Raw genomic sequence first — 21,845 nt, 5'->3', positions numbered from 1 at the left:
TACTTAAAACCTAGGAATATAGCACTCTTTAATTAGTAATGATTTTTTTCTGATGGACGTTTAGGTTAACGCGCGTAAAGCAGTGATTTTGTCGATCTTATTTGTAAATTTCGTAAAGTGTGGACTGCTTAAAATGGCAATTTTGTATTACACATATCCTGTACTTCAACTTTAATAAACTACATTTTTGTTTTTATAAATTTGAAGCAGTGTAAATAAAAGTTAGACGGAATCAATTTCCTCCAGAAATTACTTCAAAACAAGTGACAATTTCTCTGAAAATCGATTTAAATTCAACGTAATTTTGATACTTAAACAATCTACAACATTTGTTGAAACTGTTCTTGTACATCATTTTATATAATTTACTACCATATTTTTTATGAATTTTTAAAAACTGTCCCTTCTTGTTACATGTTACAGGGGACTCACGCTTGTAACATCATATAGTGACATGAAAAAACATAACAACATTTATAAATACAACAGCCAATACCTGGGTTACGTTATAATAATCTCAAAATAAATAATTACTACAATACAATAGAGATGTATACTCTCTATGGTTAAAAATACATTAAATCTGGAGATGTAACAGGTCCCCAATGTCAGAGTACTAATACTAATAAGATTTGGAGGTGTAAAGTCTCTTCAAGTGTCAAAATACAATTTATACTAAATAAATAAATCGCGTCTGGACTGTTAAGCTAGCAGTCTTATAAACGAATGCTACAGAATACATAACTAGTATGTACCAATACAAAAATATTATACAATATTACAGCGTCTCTGTAGTCTCCACGGCTAATACATTAAGTTCGGAGATGTATAAGGTCCCCACGGTCTGAGAAAGTAATAATACACAATAATAATGGCATTAATAAGATTTGGAGGTGTAAAGGCTCTCCAAGTGTCAAAGAATAAAAAAATTAAAACGTGTATACAATACAGAGACTGTTAAGCTAACAATCTTAAAACTAGTTTTACAGAATACATAACTCATATGTATCTAATAAGTCAATGTCATCATCAAAATAACTAAACATAACAAACATAAATACTGTACCTACTGGGAGAAAATTCTTAAATTTATAGAGATAACGCAAGTTTCAGGAACATTGCGTTATCTCTATAAATTTAAGAATTTTCTCCCAGTAGGTACTAAGAAATTACTTGTGCAGGCTCTAATTTTGCCAGTTATTGACTATGCGGACGCGTGCACGACTAATATCTCTCAGGAGTACCTCAATAAGCTAGACCGTCTTATGAATAATGGCATACGTTTCATTTTCGGACTTCGCAAATACGACCATGTTTCTTTTTATCGCCGTCAGCTAAATTGGCTCTCCATCCGTCGTCGTAGGTCCCTTAGAATCCTGAGTATTTTATTCTCCATTTTGTTCGAGCCTTCCTCCCCTGGTTATCTTAAACGTAAATTCACTTTCATCACCCCCCGTCCAGGATGTGAACTCCGTTCCTCCCGTTCTCTCAAACTCTCGATTCCTTCACACCGTACTGGTTTTATGTCTAACTCTTTCGCCGTTGAGGCAATCCGTCTCTGGAATTCCCTCCCTCTCTTTATTCGACAAGCCCCAAGCAAACCCGTTTTCAAACGACTACTTCGCAAGCATCTTCTGTCAGAAGAACTTAAATAAGGTTCACCATCATGTATATGTACATAATTATATGTATTAGTCTATCTTTTATACATTATATAAGTAGTAGTATTTAACTATTTATATATTTTTGATATTATTTGACTTCACGTTAAATTTTTTCCTTATTATTTTTTATTATTTTTTTCTGCACCAACATACACAAATGTCTCTGTTTGACCCAATGGTTGACTGGTAGAGAATGCCTTTTGGCATTAAGTTCGCCATTTGTACATTTTTCTTTATGTGTGCAATAAAGTTTAAATAAAAAAATAAATAAATAAATAAATACATAAGGTTGAACAGCTAGAAACAACAGCGCCCTATGCCTCTCCGGGACGCTGCAAGTGCAAGCAAAACTATTGCTTTTGAGACTGGATACTTGGCCATGGTTCCTTGATTCCCAAGTGTCATCTATTTTATAGTATCCCTTTTTGAGAAGTGCATTTTTGACGTATTTCTTGAATGTAGTAGTATAGGGCAGGTTCCTTGCCTCTAACGGTACTTTGTTATAATCATTATTAAAAGGCAAGATGAAAATACGTGCTAATAGAAACCAATACTTGTTATTTAGATATTACGTAACAAAAAGGTGTACAATTTCAACGACTAAAGCTATCAATTTTACATTTCTGCTCTAAAATCGTTACCGGGCACAACATAAATATGGACGTACGAGTACATACGGACTTAAAGTACCTACCAGTTGTTTTCCGTTTAAAATCAAGATATATGTGTACTAAAATTGGATGCATTGGTATGTTTACTTCTGAATCACAAATGAAAAATGTGGTAAGTTAGGTATTGTGATATGGGGCGTTTATGATACAACTGTTGGCATCGGAATACGAACATATTCTGTTGAAATAACGCGTAGGTACATGCCATTATTTAATACAACTATGTACATTTGTGGGTAAGGTATAGTACACACACTACTTTGTTTGTTTACATTTGAATCGTATAAATGCAAAACAAATTTTAGCACTGATACATTTACTATAACATTGATTAATATTTGTTTGTCTTTCCCATCACAGAATAATGGTAACCGGACCTTTGGGATGCGTGCGCGGAATCTTTGCTAACACGTAGAGGTCTTTTTGATACTTTAATGAAATGTATGCGGATGCTGGCCTTGCCCGTGTCATGGAACGCACGCAGCGGCTGCACCCGCCAGGTTGTAAGGACTATTAGGATCTTACCAATATTGTTATTAAATAATTACATGATCCATTAAATATTTAAAAAGCGTTCTCGTTAAACAATCCCCATTTCCGATACTCAGCTGGGTACAAAGCCTGAAAACGCACCAAACAAATCCCTTTCTAAACTTCCCGAGTTAACATTCAAATTAAAGAGAACAACAATCAAACCCTAATACTTGTTACTTGGAGAACATTAACATTTAAGAGTTTTCAATTTTCTATTTAAACGCTTCTTTTATAACGGTGAACAAAAATGTACTCTTCGCGCCGCCTCGACATCCCTTCGCGTCTTAATTGTCTCATAAAACAAAGGGAATGAACTGTGCTGCGTCCGTTCAAGAGATTCTGATGTTGAGGCCCTTTTAGATTCCTTTTCATTGCACCAACTTAATCCCTGACGTAAATTATTCCACGCCAGTTTTGTGCTGGATTGATGAAGAAATATTGCTTGAAATGTTTAGCAAAACTTACCAATAACACTTACCATAATAAGTACAGCCATTACCAAGCTAAAATTAATGTAGATTTAGACTGTAAACTAAGTAATGAATATACAGTGTATTGTAACGCCATATGAATCATATGATATGATACATAATAAACAGACGAGTCAATTAACAAACCAACTATATAAGTGGGAATATGACGCAGTTACACGGAATAAACAAACTTCTGCAGCTTTATTAAGTCCGAACATTATTATACGAGTATAGATGGCATTTAATAATTTACTAAATATAAGCCTATGATTCTTTTAACAACTTAAAACTTTAACTCTCTGGCAACTAGGTATAGGTTAAGTCATTTTTGTTATATAGAATTTTCGCGTTTTTAACACATTAAATTAAAAAAATCTAAGAAAAAAGGGCCTATCGCCTAACTTATTTCGTTGCGTTTATATTCGACGTTTCAGCGTATACACATTGTTCGCTGATGACTGATATCCCAGCAAATCCGATTTATATGATTAAGTCGGGGGTAGCACAATATATCTAAATTTAAATCACACACACGTAACGATAGTAGGTAATAGACCGCGGGCCCCGAGTATATTTCGTCAGTCATCGCCTCCCGGCTGATATTTTGTCAGATGTATTTGTTAGATTGTTTTACAAAAAAAAAAAAATCCGTCAGCCGGTTGTATCACGGTGGACAGACCGTCAGCTGTAAATTGAAAATGTAAAAATTACGTACCTTACCACTTTATGTCCGCAAAGTATGCTTAATGTGTAAATTGCATAATGCGTTTATTGCGTTTCAGGCGTTTCACCTGATGAAATACTGCATGCAAAGTTTCATGATTTGTTATTGCTATCATAAAAAGGTAAAGCGCTAATTTTTTACATGTTCTTACCGTTCTTACGACTTCGATATAACCAGCTGACGATTTTTTTAACTAACAATAGCATTTGAACTATCATCTGACAACGTATCAAACGGAGGGCGATGACAATTTTTGAAGTGAAAACTTCTTTAGCAGCGCTGTGCACTTTTTGTGATGGGGAAAAAATGTAAAACTCGCGTCAGGGCGCCAGGTGTCACGTGACCGTCAGATTGAAAATTCGTAAGACGGACATGTGACATCATGGTGAAAATTTAATGTCATCGAAGCCTGGTTACTTTTGAAAAATCGTATCTCATTAAAGTGTAACATTTTATTTTCTCCATAATCAAAGTGCTGTCATAAATTGTGTTGTATTGTATCTTTGTGTTGTTCTGTATCCATGATTGTAGATACTCATATTTTTCCTTACCAAAAAGTTAAATAACAGAAAAGAAGCGTGATTGTTTTACTTAATATGATGGTATACGATTCATTAACATTTAACGATTGTGTAGGCTGTAGTCCTGCTCACGTCTCATGAATTACTCTGTATATGTTATATATTACTTAACACTAAAATTCGCATTTCAAAATATCTTCCACACTCAAATTTATTTACGTAGGTGTAATAGAGAATTATCTCTTATTATAAAACTGCTACTCAATTTCTCCAAAATATCAAAAATGCACAACGTTAATATACAAGCTTTCACTTTTGCCGGCACTCCCGGAGTGCAACCCGTTGTTTTTTTTTACTTGTTTCGGTGGCTGCCATTCCTCAACCAACCAACGGAGCGGCAGCTGACGTCCACGATGGTTCATCATACATAGCCGTTAACCACTATACGAGTTTTCGCTCGGGAGGCGATTGGTCATGGAAATCTCTTCCTGGCTCGCGGTCTATTAAAAAAAACGAGAAAAGGTAGCAAGAAACCCATCCGACTAAAGAAAGTAAGTAGTTTAGTTTGGGACTAAGTTTAGGTTTTTCATATTTACGAGTATTTATATAGAGTATGACACAAATATAGCCAAACCCTCACCTGTACCTTTTATTGAGGTGTGCCAATAAAGTAGTAAGTATCGTATCTATCTACCTTAAGTCACACCATATAATTCAACCGTAGGCAATGTTCTCACCTAACCGTGTTTAAGGTAAAATTAAAATATTAGATTATTAGTATCTGAAACTAAATTACAAGTTAATTAAATGGGTTTTTCTGATAATCTGATATTTACTGGGTTGAAAAATCACGTAAGCTCAGGTCCGCCGTGTTGGCGTGAGCATCATCGCACGAAACACGGACGACGGCTTGAGTCCCGCCCGACGTCCGACTGTCCGATGTTATCCACCAGGCTCTGTACAAACGTCGTGTCCAGAACGTTCGAATTATCATTTGGAACGTTGCACAGCTTTTTGTGTCACGCCACTCTTGTCACTGGTTCTGACTACCTACTGATAAAAGTGACAAAGTACCTAAAGCAATTTCATTACGTTAACTAGCAAATGGTTTTCAAATTTGCAAATTGAAATGTTGTTTAATACTTGTATTTAAATTCATAACCTTTTCATAATTCAACTTTCCGCGTGCGTGCATGCGTGCTCAATTAACAGACTTAATGAAATTACTATGATTTCATATTGAACGGATATAGCTTCTGGGCTTTATTTGTGAGGTTGATTGAAAATTCGTTTCAATCTAACGAGCGCTCGGCGCCGCAGTCAACAAGAAATTAAATTTGTCCATGAAAATTTAACGACGTTTTTAGGGTTCTATCAAAACGGACGGCTTAGCGTTGATTTGCGTTCTTATTTTTAACTGTTGGACGAGAATAATTAAGATTAATTAATTTTATTTCAGCAAACGCTGGATTTGGCGATCAAGTCGTGTTCTTGCATAATGAATTTGGCCTTTCTTGGTTTTAGGTATTTTTAAGTAGATATTAGAGTCGGACCGTTTTTTGACGGTCAATGATGAATATGTACACTAACGATCAAAGAAGTCTGGTTTCAAAATGATAATTCAGTTATCATATAATAAACTTATCGTTCAACCGGGTAGACTCTTTATATGACATGCTATTATATCCTTACTAAACGCGGAAGTTATCGAGTATTTGACAAATATTCGAATATATGTAAAAAGGTCAGTGGGTTACAGCGATAGACATCATTTACGATGTTGAAATTGCCTGAGATATCTGCTTCCTCAGGAAAATTCTATGAGGTCAATAACGTACCCAAGATGCTCGCCTCGAGCGGTTTTATGGCAATGAACCCCGATATTGCATCCAAGGAATATTAGTGCCTACTTGATCCGGCAACTGCCATCTTTTACCATCTTTTTCCAATATCCGTTAATATTGGCCGCGCCCGGTAACAACTTTTTCATTCTTCAAAACACCTCCCTTATTATTTTTAACTGGCGCTCCAAATTGTTCGGGATATGTAGAATATAGAACCGCATTGTAGCCAGTTTTTTCAGTAGTAGAGGTTTTTGTTAAACCTACTAGCAAGGACCGGAAAACCCCTCTTTACGCTTAAACCTATTAATTCGGTAACCCAATCAATTCGGTAACCTTATCATTCGGTAACGGTATCATACTGTTACCTGGTTGTACTGGTAAGTTCATTGAAAGGTTAACCTTAAGCGAGATGGAAGTGCGTGCCCAGGAGCGCGATTATCGTGTTTTTTTTTTAATTTTTTTTTGTACATTTGAATAAAAAAAGTAATCGATACATTCCCTCAAATAAGATTTTGCCAATTTTCTTATTTGTAGCTAATTTGTTACAAATTTTTATTGCGTCGAGCATAGCCTCAACGAAACGGTTTAGAAGAATCGGTCGAATAAAAGTAAAATTCTTCGTATTAATAAAAATAAAAAGTAAATTATTTCGTCAGATACGAAGTAATAAAATCTACATAAAACTACACGGAAGAATCTGAAATAAAATGCAAAGTAAATTATCCGGTCAAATATAGCAGCATCCGTTGCGGAAAAGGCTGCGACGAGCCCGCCTCGATCCCATAACTACATGACACGAAGTCGGTTACTGGGGTTTTGTAAACTATACCTACGGACTCCGATATTAAAGATGTTATAACTTAATGTTTTTCATTGGATTCGTTTTTGAAAAGGAAAATACGTCTCGCCTTGTACTTTTGCATTTTAGGTGGTAGTTGTCTCATTTTTGTTAATTTTAATTTTAAGCTGTATTAAAACTGTTAAGCAGCGAACTTACTGGGGCTGAAACGTAGCTCATAGCTACTTTCAAGGAAATACAACATTACAGCTGCTTTCGTGAGAATAAAGTTGGGATTGCCGTCTCTTTCCACTTTTAGAAACAGACAGCAATCCCAACGTGATGTCATTCAAGATCACAGGTAGGTGCCAGTTAAGAGGAAAGAGGACGATCGATTTTCCATACAAACGTAGTCCTCATTTTATTCCCTCGATATTGACATTAGGTATGGAAAATAATTTTGCAAAATTTTACGTATTTTAGTCATAGCTATGCCCGACCGTTTTTAAATTATTATAAAAGTCAGGACCAAAAGACCGGTTTTTTGCTCCTGACTTTTATAATAATTTAAAAACTCTTATAATATTGAAAAAATCTGACAAAATCAAACGGTCAGACATAGCTATGATTAAAACACATCAAATTTTGTCAAAATATTTTTAATAATGTTAATATCCGGAGAGGAAAATGAGGACTAAGTTTGTATGGAAAGGCGGTTTCGGGGCCGTCATCGCCTTTCGTCTTAATGGCAAATCAAATACAAGTAATATTTTCATTTGCAAATTTAACTGGCATATTTTAAAATCTTTGTCGAAGCGAGGTGGATCGAGGTCTACAAAGAAGTAAAATTTTCTAAACAATTTATTCCATTGAGCAATATTTGCATGTATGTTTGTACATAACTTATAATGTGACTACTTTGAAACAACGAAAATTAAATATTTTGATTTTTTCTCTACTTCGGTAGAAAGTTGTCATTTTATATGCTAATAAGTATGAGAAGTTTCGTTTTAATTTTTGGTACAATTATATACTCGTATGCCTGAACCTGAACCTACTTAAAATGTTTCTTTAGGCTTAAATGGTTGACTGGTAGAAAGTTAAGTCTGTCAGTGTACTTATATTGTGGAATAAAGTTAATAAAAAACCTACACTATCTACATATATACCTTACAGAGATGAGTCCAGAATCCAGGAGAATGTAAATATATGTAGGTATTTATATTGCTTGTTTCAGTTGACCCAAGACAGCTTCTAAAGGGTTCTGAATGTACAACGTACCCTATGTAGAATATTAATTAAATTACCCTATCTCTCTCGGACACGCTGCTCCACGATTCTTTTATGCGAAATCTTGTGGACCCAATTTACTCAAAATAATTGAAAGAGATTAGTTAGGTCGGCTTTGAAAATAATTTGATAGCGGTCTTACAAATAAAGGGTCATTTGTTGTGTTTAAATTTGTCGGTGCTTAGTGGCGTATAACTTAGCTTGCTTAAAATGATATTATGTGTAATGGGGAGATATTATTAAGGATTTAGGAGTTTTTATGCTAGGGAATTTTAATAATTATTATAGTCCTTTTTTTAGTAGTAGTAGTAATAAAACTCTTTATTGTACAGAAATGAAAATAAAACACTCATCATTAGTACAAAGGCGAACTTATCTCTTTCAGTTAACCTTTGAGCAATTGAGGGAGAATTGGAGACGGTAGACATCCGTACTGTATAAAGTAGCGCAAAAAAAAAAAAAAATTATAGTATGGAACGCTCATTTGTTTCTTTTTTTAGGGTTCCGTAGCCAAATGGCATAAAACGGAACCCTTATAGTTTCGCCATGTCCGTCTGTCTGTCTGTCTGTCTGTCTGTCTGTCTGTCTGTCTGTCTGTCCGAGGCTTTGCTCCGTGGTCGTTAGTGCTAGAAAGCTGAAATTTGGCATGGATATATAAATCAATAAAGCCGACAAAGTCGTACAATAAAATCTCAAAAATTAATTTTTTTTAGGGTACCTCCCCTACACGTAAAGTGGGGGTGAATTTTTTTTTCGCTTCAACCCTAGAGTGTGGGGTATCGTTGGAAAGGTCTTTCAAAACTAATAGGGGCTTTCAAGAAACACTTTTTGATAAAGTGAATATATTCGGAGATAATCGCTCCGAAAGAAAAAATAAATGTGTCCCCCCCCCCCTCTAACTTTTGAACCATAGGTCCAAAAAATATGAAAAAAAAACGTGGAAGTAGAGCTTAAGAAAGACATTAAATGAAAACTATAGCGGACATGATCAGTTTAGCTGTTTTTGAGTTATCGCAAAAAGTTTTCCCTTCATAGTAAAAAGACTTATTTTAATTAGGTACTGATTATGCAAATAATGTGTTTAACTCAGGTGAAAGGTACCGTTTCATCCCTTGGTTAACAATTTACTATACTTTAAGCTCCAGTTTAGCTTATTGTGACGGAAGAGTAACTACGGAACCCTACACTGAGCGTGGCCCGACATGCTCTTGGCCGGTTTTTTTTATTTATATTTTATTTATAGTCAAAAAATAATGGACTAAAGGAGTTATGGATTAAATCAGTCTTTGTTTAGCATCTATTTTCCCTAGTTATGTCTTAAATATTGAAAAAAGGCCGTCTATTTTCACATAGTCTGAAATTCTGCTGAAAGTCTGAAACTAATGAAAAACGTAAAGTAAGCTTATGCTTGCTCTTCCTAACATGTAACCGAGGTGACTTTCAATGAAAAACGAACTACATACTCCGATTGTCAATACTTAAAAATAAATTATCGATGAAATTATGAGAATTATGAGACAACACATAGTACATAAACCATTTATTCGCTTCTTTGTCGATTCTTTCTGGCAGACTGGCCAGAAAAATTATATGGATTGAGAGGTATATGTCAATCAATATTGGTACCGACTTGTCATTTAAACATCAAAGTACTATCGAAAATTTGATTTTAAGAATAAATAAGAAATTTTCTTAATAATAACTGTTTTATCGCAATGTTTATTTTGAAGAAATACGCTTTACCAAATGTAAGGGAACGTATAACACTGTTTGTACCTATTTGTAGTCGTCTATTTTAGTTTACCCAAGCTAAACAAATAATCAAAATAACGACGTATTTACATAGGCCTAGAACATAATAATCTTACATATATTATATCATTATTATGATCTCAGATGATATTAATCAGTAAGTACATTATCATTACCTACTGATAGGTCAAAAGAGAAAATTAGCGCTTTAAATTTAAACAATCTATAGAAGCAGTGTTAATAAGTTTAATTTACATTTTCAATTGTAATTTGCATTTATTGTAACTACATTTTGTGTAATAATTTAACCTAAAATAATGACTACCTAAAAGTTGTCTGGAAGAGATCGCTCTTTAGCGATAAGGCCGCCTGTTGTTTACCTTTGTCTTTATGTAATATGTTTCCTTGTACATGTATTTTGAGGTTTTGCAGTATCTTTACTGCAAAACCTTAAAAGGTTTTGCAGTAAAGAGGATTTGAAATTTAAGGTTAAATATACGAATAAGTCCTCTTCTGTTATTTCATTGCAGGTGGCGCATTTTCGTAAAATTTCACGAACGGCGAGACTGAGTAGCGACGAGCTGGTCGTTCACAGGGACTCCGCGGATAACAACGAGACAACGCCTTTCGAGTTCACCGAAGCTAACATGACTGTGAGCCAATGTTTTTATCTAACCGTACATTGTATTTCTTAGGCTTATCATGTACTTTTGCGAATGCACTGGTGCGTTTTCCACTGTGTTCTGTTCGGATCTTTGAAAATATATATAATATTAGATCTATGAATTTACTTTACATATGTTTATTGTTTAAACGCCAAATGTATTTATCTAATTGTGCTTATCTAGTAGGTATTTAAATATGTTTTGAATATTATTTTATCTTTATTTAGGTATAGATATGATAAGAAATCGTCAAGTACAGCAGCTGTATCCTCATTATTTTTATTATTTGTAAATTTACATATATTTGCTTTATAAATTACTGTATGAACTATTACGTACAGTCAGATTCAAAAATAACTAATCAAACTACGCATTAAAAGTATATACCGTTTTCTAATGCCATTACAAAAAGAGATACTCGTAAGTTATTAAATGTAGATCAATTAGACTTATAACGATACTTTTAACGTGACGGATATGTCTCTATATCGAAGAGAATTACAGTATATAATAAACATATTACACTTTTAAAACAACCTACATGGAGTCCACAGAGTATTACACATTTATTGTTTTATGCATTGAATGCTATCATCAGAGTAATGAGCTGTCATCGAATTGATAATTTATTGCATTTGAATTTATCGAATTGAATAAACGCGTAAAGCATTAAATATAATCCATTAAAGTGCTTTGTAATATATTTTATACAGCTATAGATATTTGACATTTTTCCAATCAATTGAGTTTTGTATTTTTTTTTGTGAAGTTTTATGAATACAACTCTCCAGCGCCAGTTTTAGTTATTTGGAATTAGTGATTTGAATAACCTAGTCATGTAAACCAGATGGCAATACAATAATTTGCTTTGCTTTATCAAAAATGTATTTGAAATTTTGTTATTTAAATAAATATATAAATAAATATTAAATAAATATTATTGGACATTATTACACAAATTGACTAAGTCCCACAGTAAGCTCAATGAGGCTTGTGTTGAGGATACTTAGACAACGATATATATAATATATAAATATTTATAAATACTTAAATACATAGAAAACACCCATGACTCAGGAACAAATATCCATGCTCATCACACGAATAAATGCCCCTACCAGGATTTGAACCCGGGACCATCAGCTTCGTAGGCAGGGTCACTACCCACTAGGCCAAACCGGTCGTCAATAATTTATAGAATTGCATAGTGTAAGTGGCAATATTTGTACGCCAGTCATGGCAAATCAAGTATTGTGCTGTAATTAAACATTGAACACCTTTTATATAGATATACTCTTGTTAAACGCAAATAAACGATCATGCATTCATTCAGACTCACATCATGATGGCGACAGAAGGTGGCAAGTGTATCTTTTCAGTAGCTACTAGAAAACCCTTCGAATTTGGCTTATATTTTTGTTTTGCTTTGATGAGTGTAACACTTTGGGAGCATATTTATTAATTCATCTCTCGTACAAGTGAATTAAGACGGAAATCAGATAAAAAATACAAAAGTCTGATCAAGATTAAGAGTTTTATATTATTCTAGAGGCTAAACGCGATAATCAAGAACTACCCAGAAGGTTCGAAACGGTCCGCGATGGGCGCCGCATTGGACCTCGTGCAGCGTCAGATGGGCTGGGTACCAATATCCGCCATGCACAAGGTTTCGGAGATACTTGGCGTACCTCGAATGAGGGTCTACGAATATTCTACTTTTTACACCATGGTCAAAAGGTATGTTGATTATTAATGAAAGTGTAATCACGAACGGTCTGAGGAGGGAGCAACGTATGCGGTAAACTAGCAGCAGTAGGTGGATTTAGTGGCTTAAAGGTAAGAAACAAAAACCGGTCAAGTGCGAGTCGGACTCGCCCACCGAGGGTTCCGTACTTTCTAAGTGTTTGTTGTTATAGCGGCAACAGAAATACATCATCTCTGAAAATTTCAACTGTCTCGCTATCACGGTTCATGAGATAGGCTGTATCTCTACTGGTGACAGACGGATGGACGGACGCACGGACGAACGGACGGACGGACGGACAGCGGAGTCTTAGTAATAGGGTCCCGTTTTACCCTTTGGGTACGGAACCCTAAAAATAAGCGAAATCAAACAAATTAGATGTCGGTATTCGCTTTGTTTTGTTTTGCATACTTACCTACCCTATATTACCTTTTCGTACGCGGCACGCACGCAGGAGCTAAATTTACTGCTTTATCTCAACATTTAAAACCAGGCAGGACTCAGGAGCACCTAACTAGATCATAATAATTAGGGCCCGGAATCGATGGATCGAGATTTTTTTATTTGTGACTTTATTAAATAATACCTCAAACTTTCTGATGAATACGTATTCTTTTCAACGGTTGATTATGAAAAAAGTTCTAATTATCGGAAAGTTTAATCCCCTTCATTTGCTTTATTGAAATGAGTCTAATTACGAAAACCTTTACATTTTATAAGGTAAAATAAGTAGGTATTTGCTCGCAAGTGTTATTTTATTTACATAAATTAACCACATTGATAGAGTAATAGACTGATAATATCGATCTAAAGCGGTGCTCTCTCCCTTAAATATGTCAGTAGTCGCAAGCGAAATTCCGGGCCCTAAATCGTGTTGGATGTATAATACTGTACCCCCACGCACGCCTTAGAAATGACCGGGCTCGAAAGAACCGAGAGTTTTAAACATAGACATCATAATAATTCAGCCTATATACGTCCCACAATGGACTCAGACCTTCTATCATACGCGAGAGGATTTGGGAAAATATTTCCCACTCTGGCCCAATGCGGCTGGGGACTACACACAGTTTAAAATTTCTTCGCGGATGTATGCAGATTTCCTCTCGACGTTTTCTTTCACCGAAAAGCTAGTGGTAGATATCAAATGATATTCCAAATAGGTATTCGTTCTGAAGCACTCATTGGTACGGTATGGTTTTGAATACACTACCTCCGGATTGAAAGTAAGACACGCAGCCACCAACGCGTTTCCCCTAACTAGGTATCAAATGAATTAAAAGCATTTGTACAATGAAAAAATACGAACGGTCAGTTCTTAAGCGGCTGACGGCTATTTAACTGATACAATATATAATTTTCCACTTCAGCAGCTCAAACAAACTTACTTTCGTCACTCCAGGGACAAAGTAGCTTTTTAACCTTTTAACCACTTACAAATTTTCATCGAGCGTGCTCGTGTCGCCGCCGGTACAAAGTTACACGAAGTTTTGTCTTATTTATCAGACTGCGGCTGCTAAATAACTTTACTTGATGTTGATTTTTTTTAACCTTTAATACGTTCTCACTACTGGGGTAAATTTGTATGTGTCACACGAGAGCAAAGTTATTTTACATCTCGTGTTTTTGAGTGGATCAACGCTCGCAAGAAAAACCAACTTTCTTCTCTTGTTGCACTAATAACTATTTTAATTCCTTCCTAAGGCACTTACTTTATTCCTATGATCATTGAAGGTCATTCAAAGGCAAGTACCACGTGAAGGTGTGCACGACTACGCCGTGCATGATCATGGGGTCGGACATCATCCTGCAGGCCGCGGAGCAAGCGTGCGGGTGCAAGGCCGGCCACGTGTCTCCTGACGGGCTGTTCGGTGTGGATGAGGTGCAGTGCGCAGGCGCTTGTGCGAATGCACCGGTGCTCGTCGTTGAAGATGATTATTACGTAAGTACCGTAGGCCGGGGTGAATCGGATCAGAGGACGAAACGGAATATATATTTTTTTAAATATTGCCTATGACCTGGCATTCTAGGGTAAAGGGAAAATCGTACGGTGGTATTTTAGTTCGCTCATATCAATACAATATTTGAAACACCTTCTGATTTTTTATCTTGATCCAAGTTGCCTCAGTCTACGTTACTATAGCTTTATCTATGAAATTTTCCATCTTATCGATTTAAAATATATGTAAAATAGGTTCATTAATTTCGAATGTGCTATTGTAACTTGGTCATAACAAAAAAAAAGTGCTAAAATTATCCTTAATAAATACGGTAGGACAAAAAAATAGTATAATTGAATTTACTAATACATTAGAAATTTACAGGAAGATGTTACGGTGTGTGACGTTGAGGAAATTATCTGTACCATAAGGAACGGCGGAATACCTCAAGCAGGACCTCGGTATTTTTTAAATTTAATAAACAAATATTTATTATAAACACATAACACATAGATATTCAATAAAAATAATCACTGGGCTTGAAAAGTTTTACAGGCTGGTCCAAAAATATATTAACAAACAATTTTTAAGTATATTTTTCTTACTTACATGTCATTTGCAAAAATGTTAATTACAGTCATATAACTAGCACAAAACGTATTATAACGCGAACGTTTGTTAAAAGTAGCAACAACATGCCGCAGTAAAAAATATTGTCAACCTTTTTTGGGACACCCTGTAAAAAGCAGTAGGTAGCTATGGTTTAAAATTTTGGGCGATCTCATCACATAGAAAAGCAGTTCTTCCAAACTAAAAAAATGCTAAAATCTCATTGACGCGATAATAAGTACTTCAGGTAGGACCGTGGGCCTTAGGAGGACATGTTGCATAAAGAAGGCTGCAAAAATTATGACAGCGCTCGTATTGCGCTACAAATAAGATCATTAGATATTTTTGTGGCCTTCGTTGTGTGACATAATTATCACAGGTGACTGTAGAATCATGGTTAGTAGTAATAGTAGGAGCTAGCTAGTATTTTATCTTAGAAGTGATATAAACCAATTGCTATTTGTAGAAGTGGCAGATTTGCCGCCGAACCCAGCTGCGGGTTAACGAGCCTGTGTAACGAGCCACCAAAACCTGGACACGGCGTACAGCCTGCGCTACTGAAAAAATAAATATCTTGCAATGAAAGTAAATATTACTTACGTACTCGTACAATGTTTCTGTTTTATATATTATTTAAAAAATATATAAAAGTTTATTGTGCATTGTTATTGGACCTAGTTCTGACTAGTGATTTTATGTAGAAGAATAAAATTGTAAGTTATTCATAATAAATCATTCTTCGCATTTGCCCGCTGGTGTATTATATGGCTCTGTTAAAAGGTGACGTTAGACAATAAATTCAGATATCATTAAATAATGACCCCGAACAGTGCCATCTGTAGGAAACGTAGAGTAATGGTATGATGAACGTGGCATCAATAATGGGATATGTACCATAAATTCTGTAAAATAAGTATTTACGAGTATCATCAGTTTTTAAACACTGGTAACATTTTCCCATACCTTAAAAAGTCATTTAGGTGCTTAAGTTTAACGTTTCATTTTGTATGTTACAACAAATAAATGATAATTGATGTTTTAAAATAAACGGCGCATTACTGCCATTGACTGGAGACAAAAATATAGTTTTTAATTGTTAATCATGTCGCAATCAAATGGATTATCCTTCATTAAACACGTCTGAAGCATAAAAATCAAATAGGACATTCAACTTTTACGCAAATTTTACAGATATAGATCGTGACATTCGCTACGACGCGTGCCTTGATTGTCATGTCATTAAAGGCTGAGCCACACCGCTTGCGTGCGCAGCACGTGTGCGTCGACGTAAGCGTAGACGTGCACAGCACCCCTGTCAAACCGGGTTACGCGCACGTCACGCAACGCAAGTGCTGCAGAGTGCTGCACACGCCACGCAGGCGCACGCTGCAGCTCTGTCGTGCGTGCATGCTGCGTGTACGTCCGCCTATATCAATTTTCGTTTATTTCCATGTTTCTAAACGTCTACCATTGTTCGACAGCAGTTTACCGGACGAAGAGGAACTCCTCCACTCCTCTTGCTTTAACACAAAATACTTCTGCGATACTATTTTCATATTATTATACTCACCTTACAAAAGCTGCATGCTGCTTGAACAATTTTGTCAAAATTACACACGGCGACATAACACGAGCATAGGAGTGATATCAAATAAACTGACTTCGAGTCAAAACTTGCCCGAAAATATAGAAGCAAGGAGTCAAAACATGGATGGAGTCAATGCATTAATGCCTTTGCTTCATACTAATGCAAGGTCACCTATTTAATCCCGCTATTGCAAGTACATAATATTATTCATCCCACAATAGTTCCCAATACATAAGCTCAGCTTGTATTCCAATAGAACCTAAAATCGATTTGTTACCAGAATACCTACATTTTTATAATAAATAGATACGTATTTTTTTAAATCTTTGTGATTTATGTTGTAAATACATTCGTATCGACGAACGAGTTCAATTACTTCATCTTTTATCACGGAATCCATATTAAAAACCAGCCCGCGCACCGCGCGAGTTTTAAATAAATACAAGAGAGCTGCGCGTGTACCGAGCTGTGCGTGTCCGAACCCGCTCGGTTCGCTCTCTCATAGGGAACGCCGTTAAACACAACGTCATCACTGCACGCAACGAAGCGACGTTGCCGCTCCGCTGCGTGCACGCGTGTACGTAGCACTCAGCCGGTTTGTCTCGTCGGAGCTGCAATGCGTGCAGGTCACGCGCACGCGCACGTCACGCACACGTCACGCAAGCGGTGTGTCATATCTTATGAAAATTCTTAGTTTACAACGCAACGGGACGCGCACGTGCACGCAACCGGTGTGGCCTGGCCTTTAAGGTCAGACTTGACAAATCATTTTGGATGACATGAAACATATTAGTCTAACATAAACAATACTCCAGTTTTTCCTCTTAAATGTCACGTGATTGGTGCCGTCAATATCGATCAGCATATCATTATGGGATTAGTTGTAGTAGCTCCTGCCTCTGCTCCGCTCGTGTGTCCGTACCATTTCTTCTCCCTTCTTCCTGACATGGGCCCGGCAAATTATGTTAAATTCTATCAATTGGTTATAGCTTTCTTCCTGTTAAATTAAATTTTTATTTGGTTCAGTTTTTAAGCTGTAAAAAATAAGACAGATAAACAGTTATTTGCATTTATAATATTTCTTCTTATCTGTCGTTTCGCTCTTGGCAGAGCGGTCGTGGTCACATTGAGGCGCCCGCATCGGTAGTAGAGGCGGACACAGCTCTTCGCATGATCTGCCGTTATTTCTCCCTGTTGGTAGACTGTCTGGCACAGTCAGCTATGCGGATTTTATTTGGTCAGTCTAGCGCATAAGAGACCTGCCGCACGATCTGGTTCCGTCCACTCTTTCCTGTACGACCAACCGCTCTATGGAGTCGTTTTATTAGTATATATAGATTGTATAAGTCATTCTTAATTATTTGTTGTAAAATCAAAGCCTAATCATCAGTTAGCCAAAAAATAAGGTGCAAGAAATGCAACACATACATAATTCATAATCTAGAAATTAATTCCAAATGAAATACCTGTAGGCATGTATTCGAAAACGCTTAATATTTTTGTTGATGTTTGTTTTATTTTGTAGCTATGTTTATCATCTGAAGTTAGCAAATAAATATGAATAATCGCTTGTATAATATCCATTGAACAATAATTTGTATATTGTACCTTACACGCGCCAGTCTAACAAACGCGCCTTTTAAGAAAGCAAACGTATAATAAATAAATTAATATTTTTCTTCGCCCAAAGTTAGCTGTTCATGCTCTCACGTTTTACGACTTCTTTGTTAACTTACCGCTTATTGTTTTTGCGTCCTTTAAGTGAGCCCAGTGGAGCTTAAAATTAGAATAACGTCGTGTAAACACCTCAAACCTGACAAATGTTTCCACAGAATCCTGAGGAAAAACGATGAAAGACCATTTTACAATGTTAAGAAATTATGACTTTTATCATAGTCAAATTTGTGAAATAGTTATTATGCCATATTATGCTCCTTTAATTTAAAATATACCTAATATAAAACCATATTTTGAAAAATAAATTCAATATCTTCTATAAAAAAGCGGTGGTCGCGGGTTCAAATCCTGGCTCGTACCAATGAGTTTTTTGAAACTATGTACGAATAATCAATTGATATTTACCACTATATCTTCGGTGAAAGAAAACATCGAGAGGAAACCTGTATACATTCGCAAAGAAATCCAAAAGTGTATGTGAAGTCCCCAACCCGCATTGGGCCAGCGTGGGGACTAGCCCAATCCCTATCGCGCATGAGAGCAGGCCTGTAGACGGAATTATTATTATTATTTATTCATAATCAATTATATGGGGACCAGCTACCAAAACATGATGCATGGAAATACCTCTTGTATACCTTAGGTTTATTTAAACCTCAATTACTATTTACGTAACAGGAAATTGCTAAACATATTATTCAATTATACCTAACCACTTGTAACTAATCCAATTAAACTCTTACACAATCCCTGTTTGAAGTATCTCTGATATTACCAGTAAAGATCAAGGAGGGGTCAAGAGCAGTATATCCTTAAAGCCACTTGCGTCCCCACTCCCAGGATCTTATCCTGATAATTAAGTAGTTGCTGCAATCGCAACCGATAAAAGCTATTTACTATCAAAAACTCAAATAATAATATAACAATTATTTGGAACGTAAACTTTACGCTGTATTATTAAGATTGCTTTTGCAATGAATGAAATAAGTATGTATGAGGTTGCGATCGTAATCAGTTGATGTTATCTGCCTCAAACTTTAATTACAGGTAGAATATATCGTTTTCCGGGAACAATAATAGCTCTCTAACCTATAAGGACATATAAGGTTACGACGTTAAGAGACTTAGGTTTTTTTCAGCAAACTGTTTAATTGTGGGAGTTTCGCACCAAACTTTGGGGAAAATAATGTGTTTAGAAATTTATTTGACATCATATTGTATTATCTATTTTAGGTAGCAATTTACTAAGCTGAAATGGAATTACGCTGACATTCTTGTTGATTTTGTCCGGAAAAAGTAAAATACTATAGAGCTTTTAGTTTCAAAGTAAGTAATTCATGAATATTAAGGCTAAATGGAACTGATGTCATGTGTGTGTGTGTGTGTGTGTGTGTGTGTGTGTGTGTGCGTGCGTGCGTGCGTGCGTGCGTGCGTGCGTGCGTGCGTGCGTGCGTGCGTGCGTGCGTGCGTGCGTGCGTGTGTGTGTGTGTGTACGATGATTCAGTAATACGTCGGGAATGAAACGGAGTTATCAACGAGCCTTAGTATTTACGCAGTCAATTTTTTAAATATTCCACAGTGAATTTCCGTGTTCAGAATCGGGGTCGCGTTATTCCCCATAATTGAATTTCTTTATATGTTAAATGATTTTTGTCAGTCTTGCTACGTTTACGTTTTCCGAAATGTATAATCTCGTTAGGTAGGCAGTGCCATTTATTTTGTCGATTTTATTCTTATGCAAAGAAGGGCCGATGTTACACAAACAAATGAAGTAAGTATATTATAAATTAAAGACGCAGTACAGACACAAGTATGTTCTCGACATAAGTATGTCCTTTTATTATATTTTGGCAGGCGAATATTAAAATTTTATTATCAGTAGATAAATAAATAATATTCATTGCCATTGGCTCGTACTGTACGAGAGTACTGGCACTATTACATGTTTACTGTACGAGCAAAATGTGTTTTAATCTTTTAGTTTAAAAATGTAACATTTTGTCTTTATTAGTTTATTTGCTACTTTATTTTAGTTTTCAAGTAGCGTTCTGTCTGTAAATATATCTTATCTCGAATTAAACAAATGATTAAAAAAGGCTTTCCCTGAAACTGAAATAAGAAGATTTGAATAAAAATTATCTCGTATATTTATTTGAAAATATCTGGATTTTGGAATTACACTGACTTCAATCACTGGACGGAGCACATAAGACAATTAACACAAGCGCCACCGTTCAAATTTATAGATCGTGTCATTCACTAAGACGCGTGCCTTGACTTGTAATGTCATGCTCAGACATCGAAGTTTTTGTGGCAAAAACGAGTGCTTGAGAAAATGAAACCTCGACAAATAATAACATCGTTATACTCATAGTAGGTAGGTAGTCATAGTTTAATAATTAAAAGATGTAAATTCTATTGCTGTAATTTACGTGGAAAATTCAAGAATGCAAATCAATTACAAATGCGACCATAATTTCTTTATTACATATATTAAGTATTTAAAAATGAAAACGTAAACTGTTGAGTACAGTGTCAAAAAATAAGAATACTACCAATGGGTGTATCAAAGAAGATATCGAAAAAAAGACATGGACACAGGAGGTAACCCTAGGAACTCTGTGATAAAAGAACGCAACCTAATTATTTTTGGTGTTCTTACAATTGTTTCAATGAGAATTAGTTGCCCGTGGTAAGAAAAGTACAGGCAGCGAAAAAAGTTTTTATGACTGCAAAAGAGACAGACGGTATGGTTAGCGGACTGGAAAATACGAAAAGCTGTATTCAGGAGACACGATGGGTGATTATATCTTGGGATATACTGTTACAAAAGCAAATAATTTACGCACTCACATATTATTTCTGAATTCTGAATGCGTCTAATGACACTTGACGTCATTTCGGTTTTGGTCGCACTTTGATATTTGACAGGCAATCTTGTTCATTGTAGATCTGTGGATGTATAGTCGTTAGTATTCAAGCTGGCCCCTACGGCTAACTCATTGTCTATTGTATGTAAAACCGCACTTGCTACTTACCTGCATAAAAAAGGTTATTGAATTACAACTCCTTTTGAAATTGCAATAAGATTCATAATTAACAAATTGAAAAATATTTTGCGTGGCTGCGTCTGGTCCCTCTACACGGTTACTGAGTGCCGGTGAGTCGAACGCTACAGAACGAGTCTTAAATGTGTAATCGAGATGCGTAACAACGGCAAAGGTGAGGTATCGGAGAGAGCATTCACACTGGTTTTCTGAGCGTCGGACTACAAAAACAGTGTAAATGCGATATAGACCGCGCTCAGGTGCTAATTAGAACTATACGCCAATGACCAAAGCTTTTGTTTTGCGTTTTGCTTTTGCAGTACG

General features: G+C 35.8%; 1 protein-coding gene across 1 annotated transcript; it reads left to right on the top strand.

Moving 5' to 3' along the window:
- Positions 1-10,147: 10,147 nt before the first annotated feature.
- Positions 10,148-15,955, top strand: LOC133519073 (NADH dehydrogenase [ubiquinone] flavoprotein 2, mitochondrial-like). The gene is made up of 6 exons (XM_061852964.1): positions 10,148-10,247; positions 10,782-10,904; positions 12,466-12,653; positions 14,395-14,602; positions 14,985-15,061; positions 15,676-15,955. The coding sequence occupies exons 1-6, from the start codon at positions 10,215-10,217 to the stop codon at positions 15,776-15,778; spliced, it is 732 nt and encodes a 243-aa protein (XP_061708948.1). The 5' UTR covers positions 10,148-10,214; the 3' UTR covers positions 15,779-15,955.
- Positions 15,956-21,845: the final 5,890 nt, after the last annotated feature.

This window comes from Cydia pomonella, chromosome 6, assembly GCF_033807575.1.
Source record: "Cydia pomonella isolate Wapato2018A chromosome 6, ilCydPomo1, whole genome shotgun sequence".
In the NCBI taxonomy this organism is placed as follows: Eukaryota; Metazoa; Arthropoda; class Insecta; order Lepidoptera; family Tortricidae; genus Cydia; species Cydia pomonella.
The sequence above is the reverse complement of the archived record's forward strand: the minus strand, read 5'-3'. Positions and strand labels throughout refer to the sequence as shown.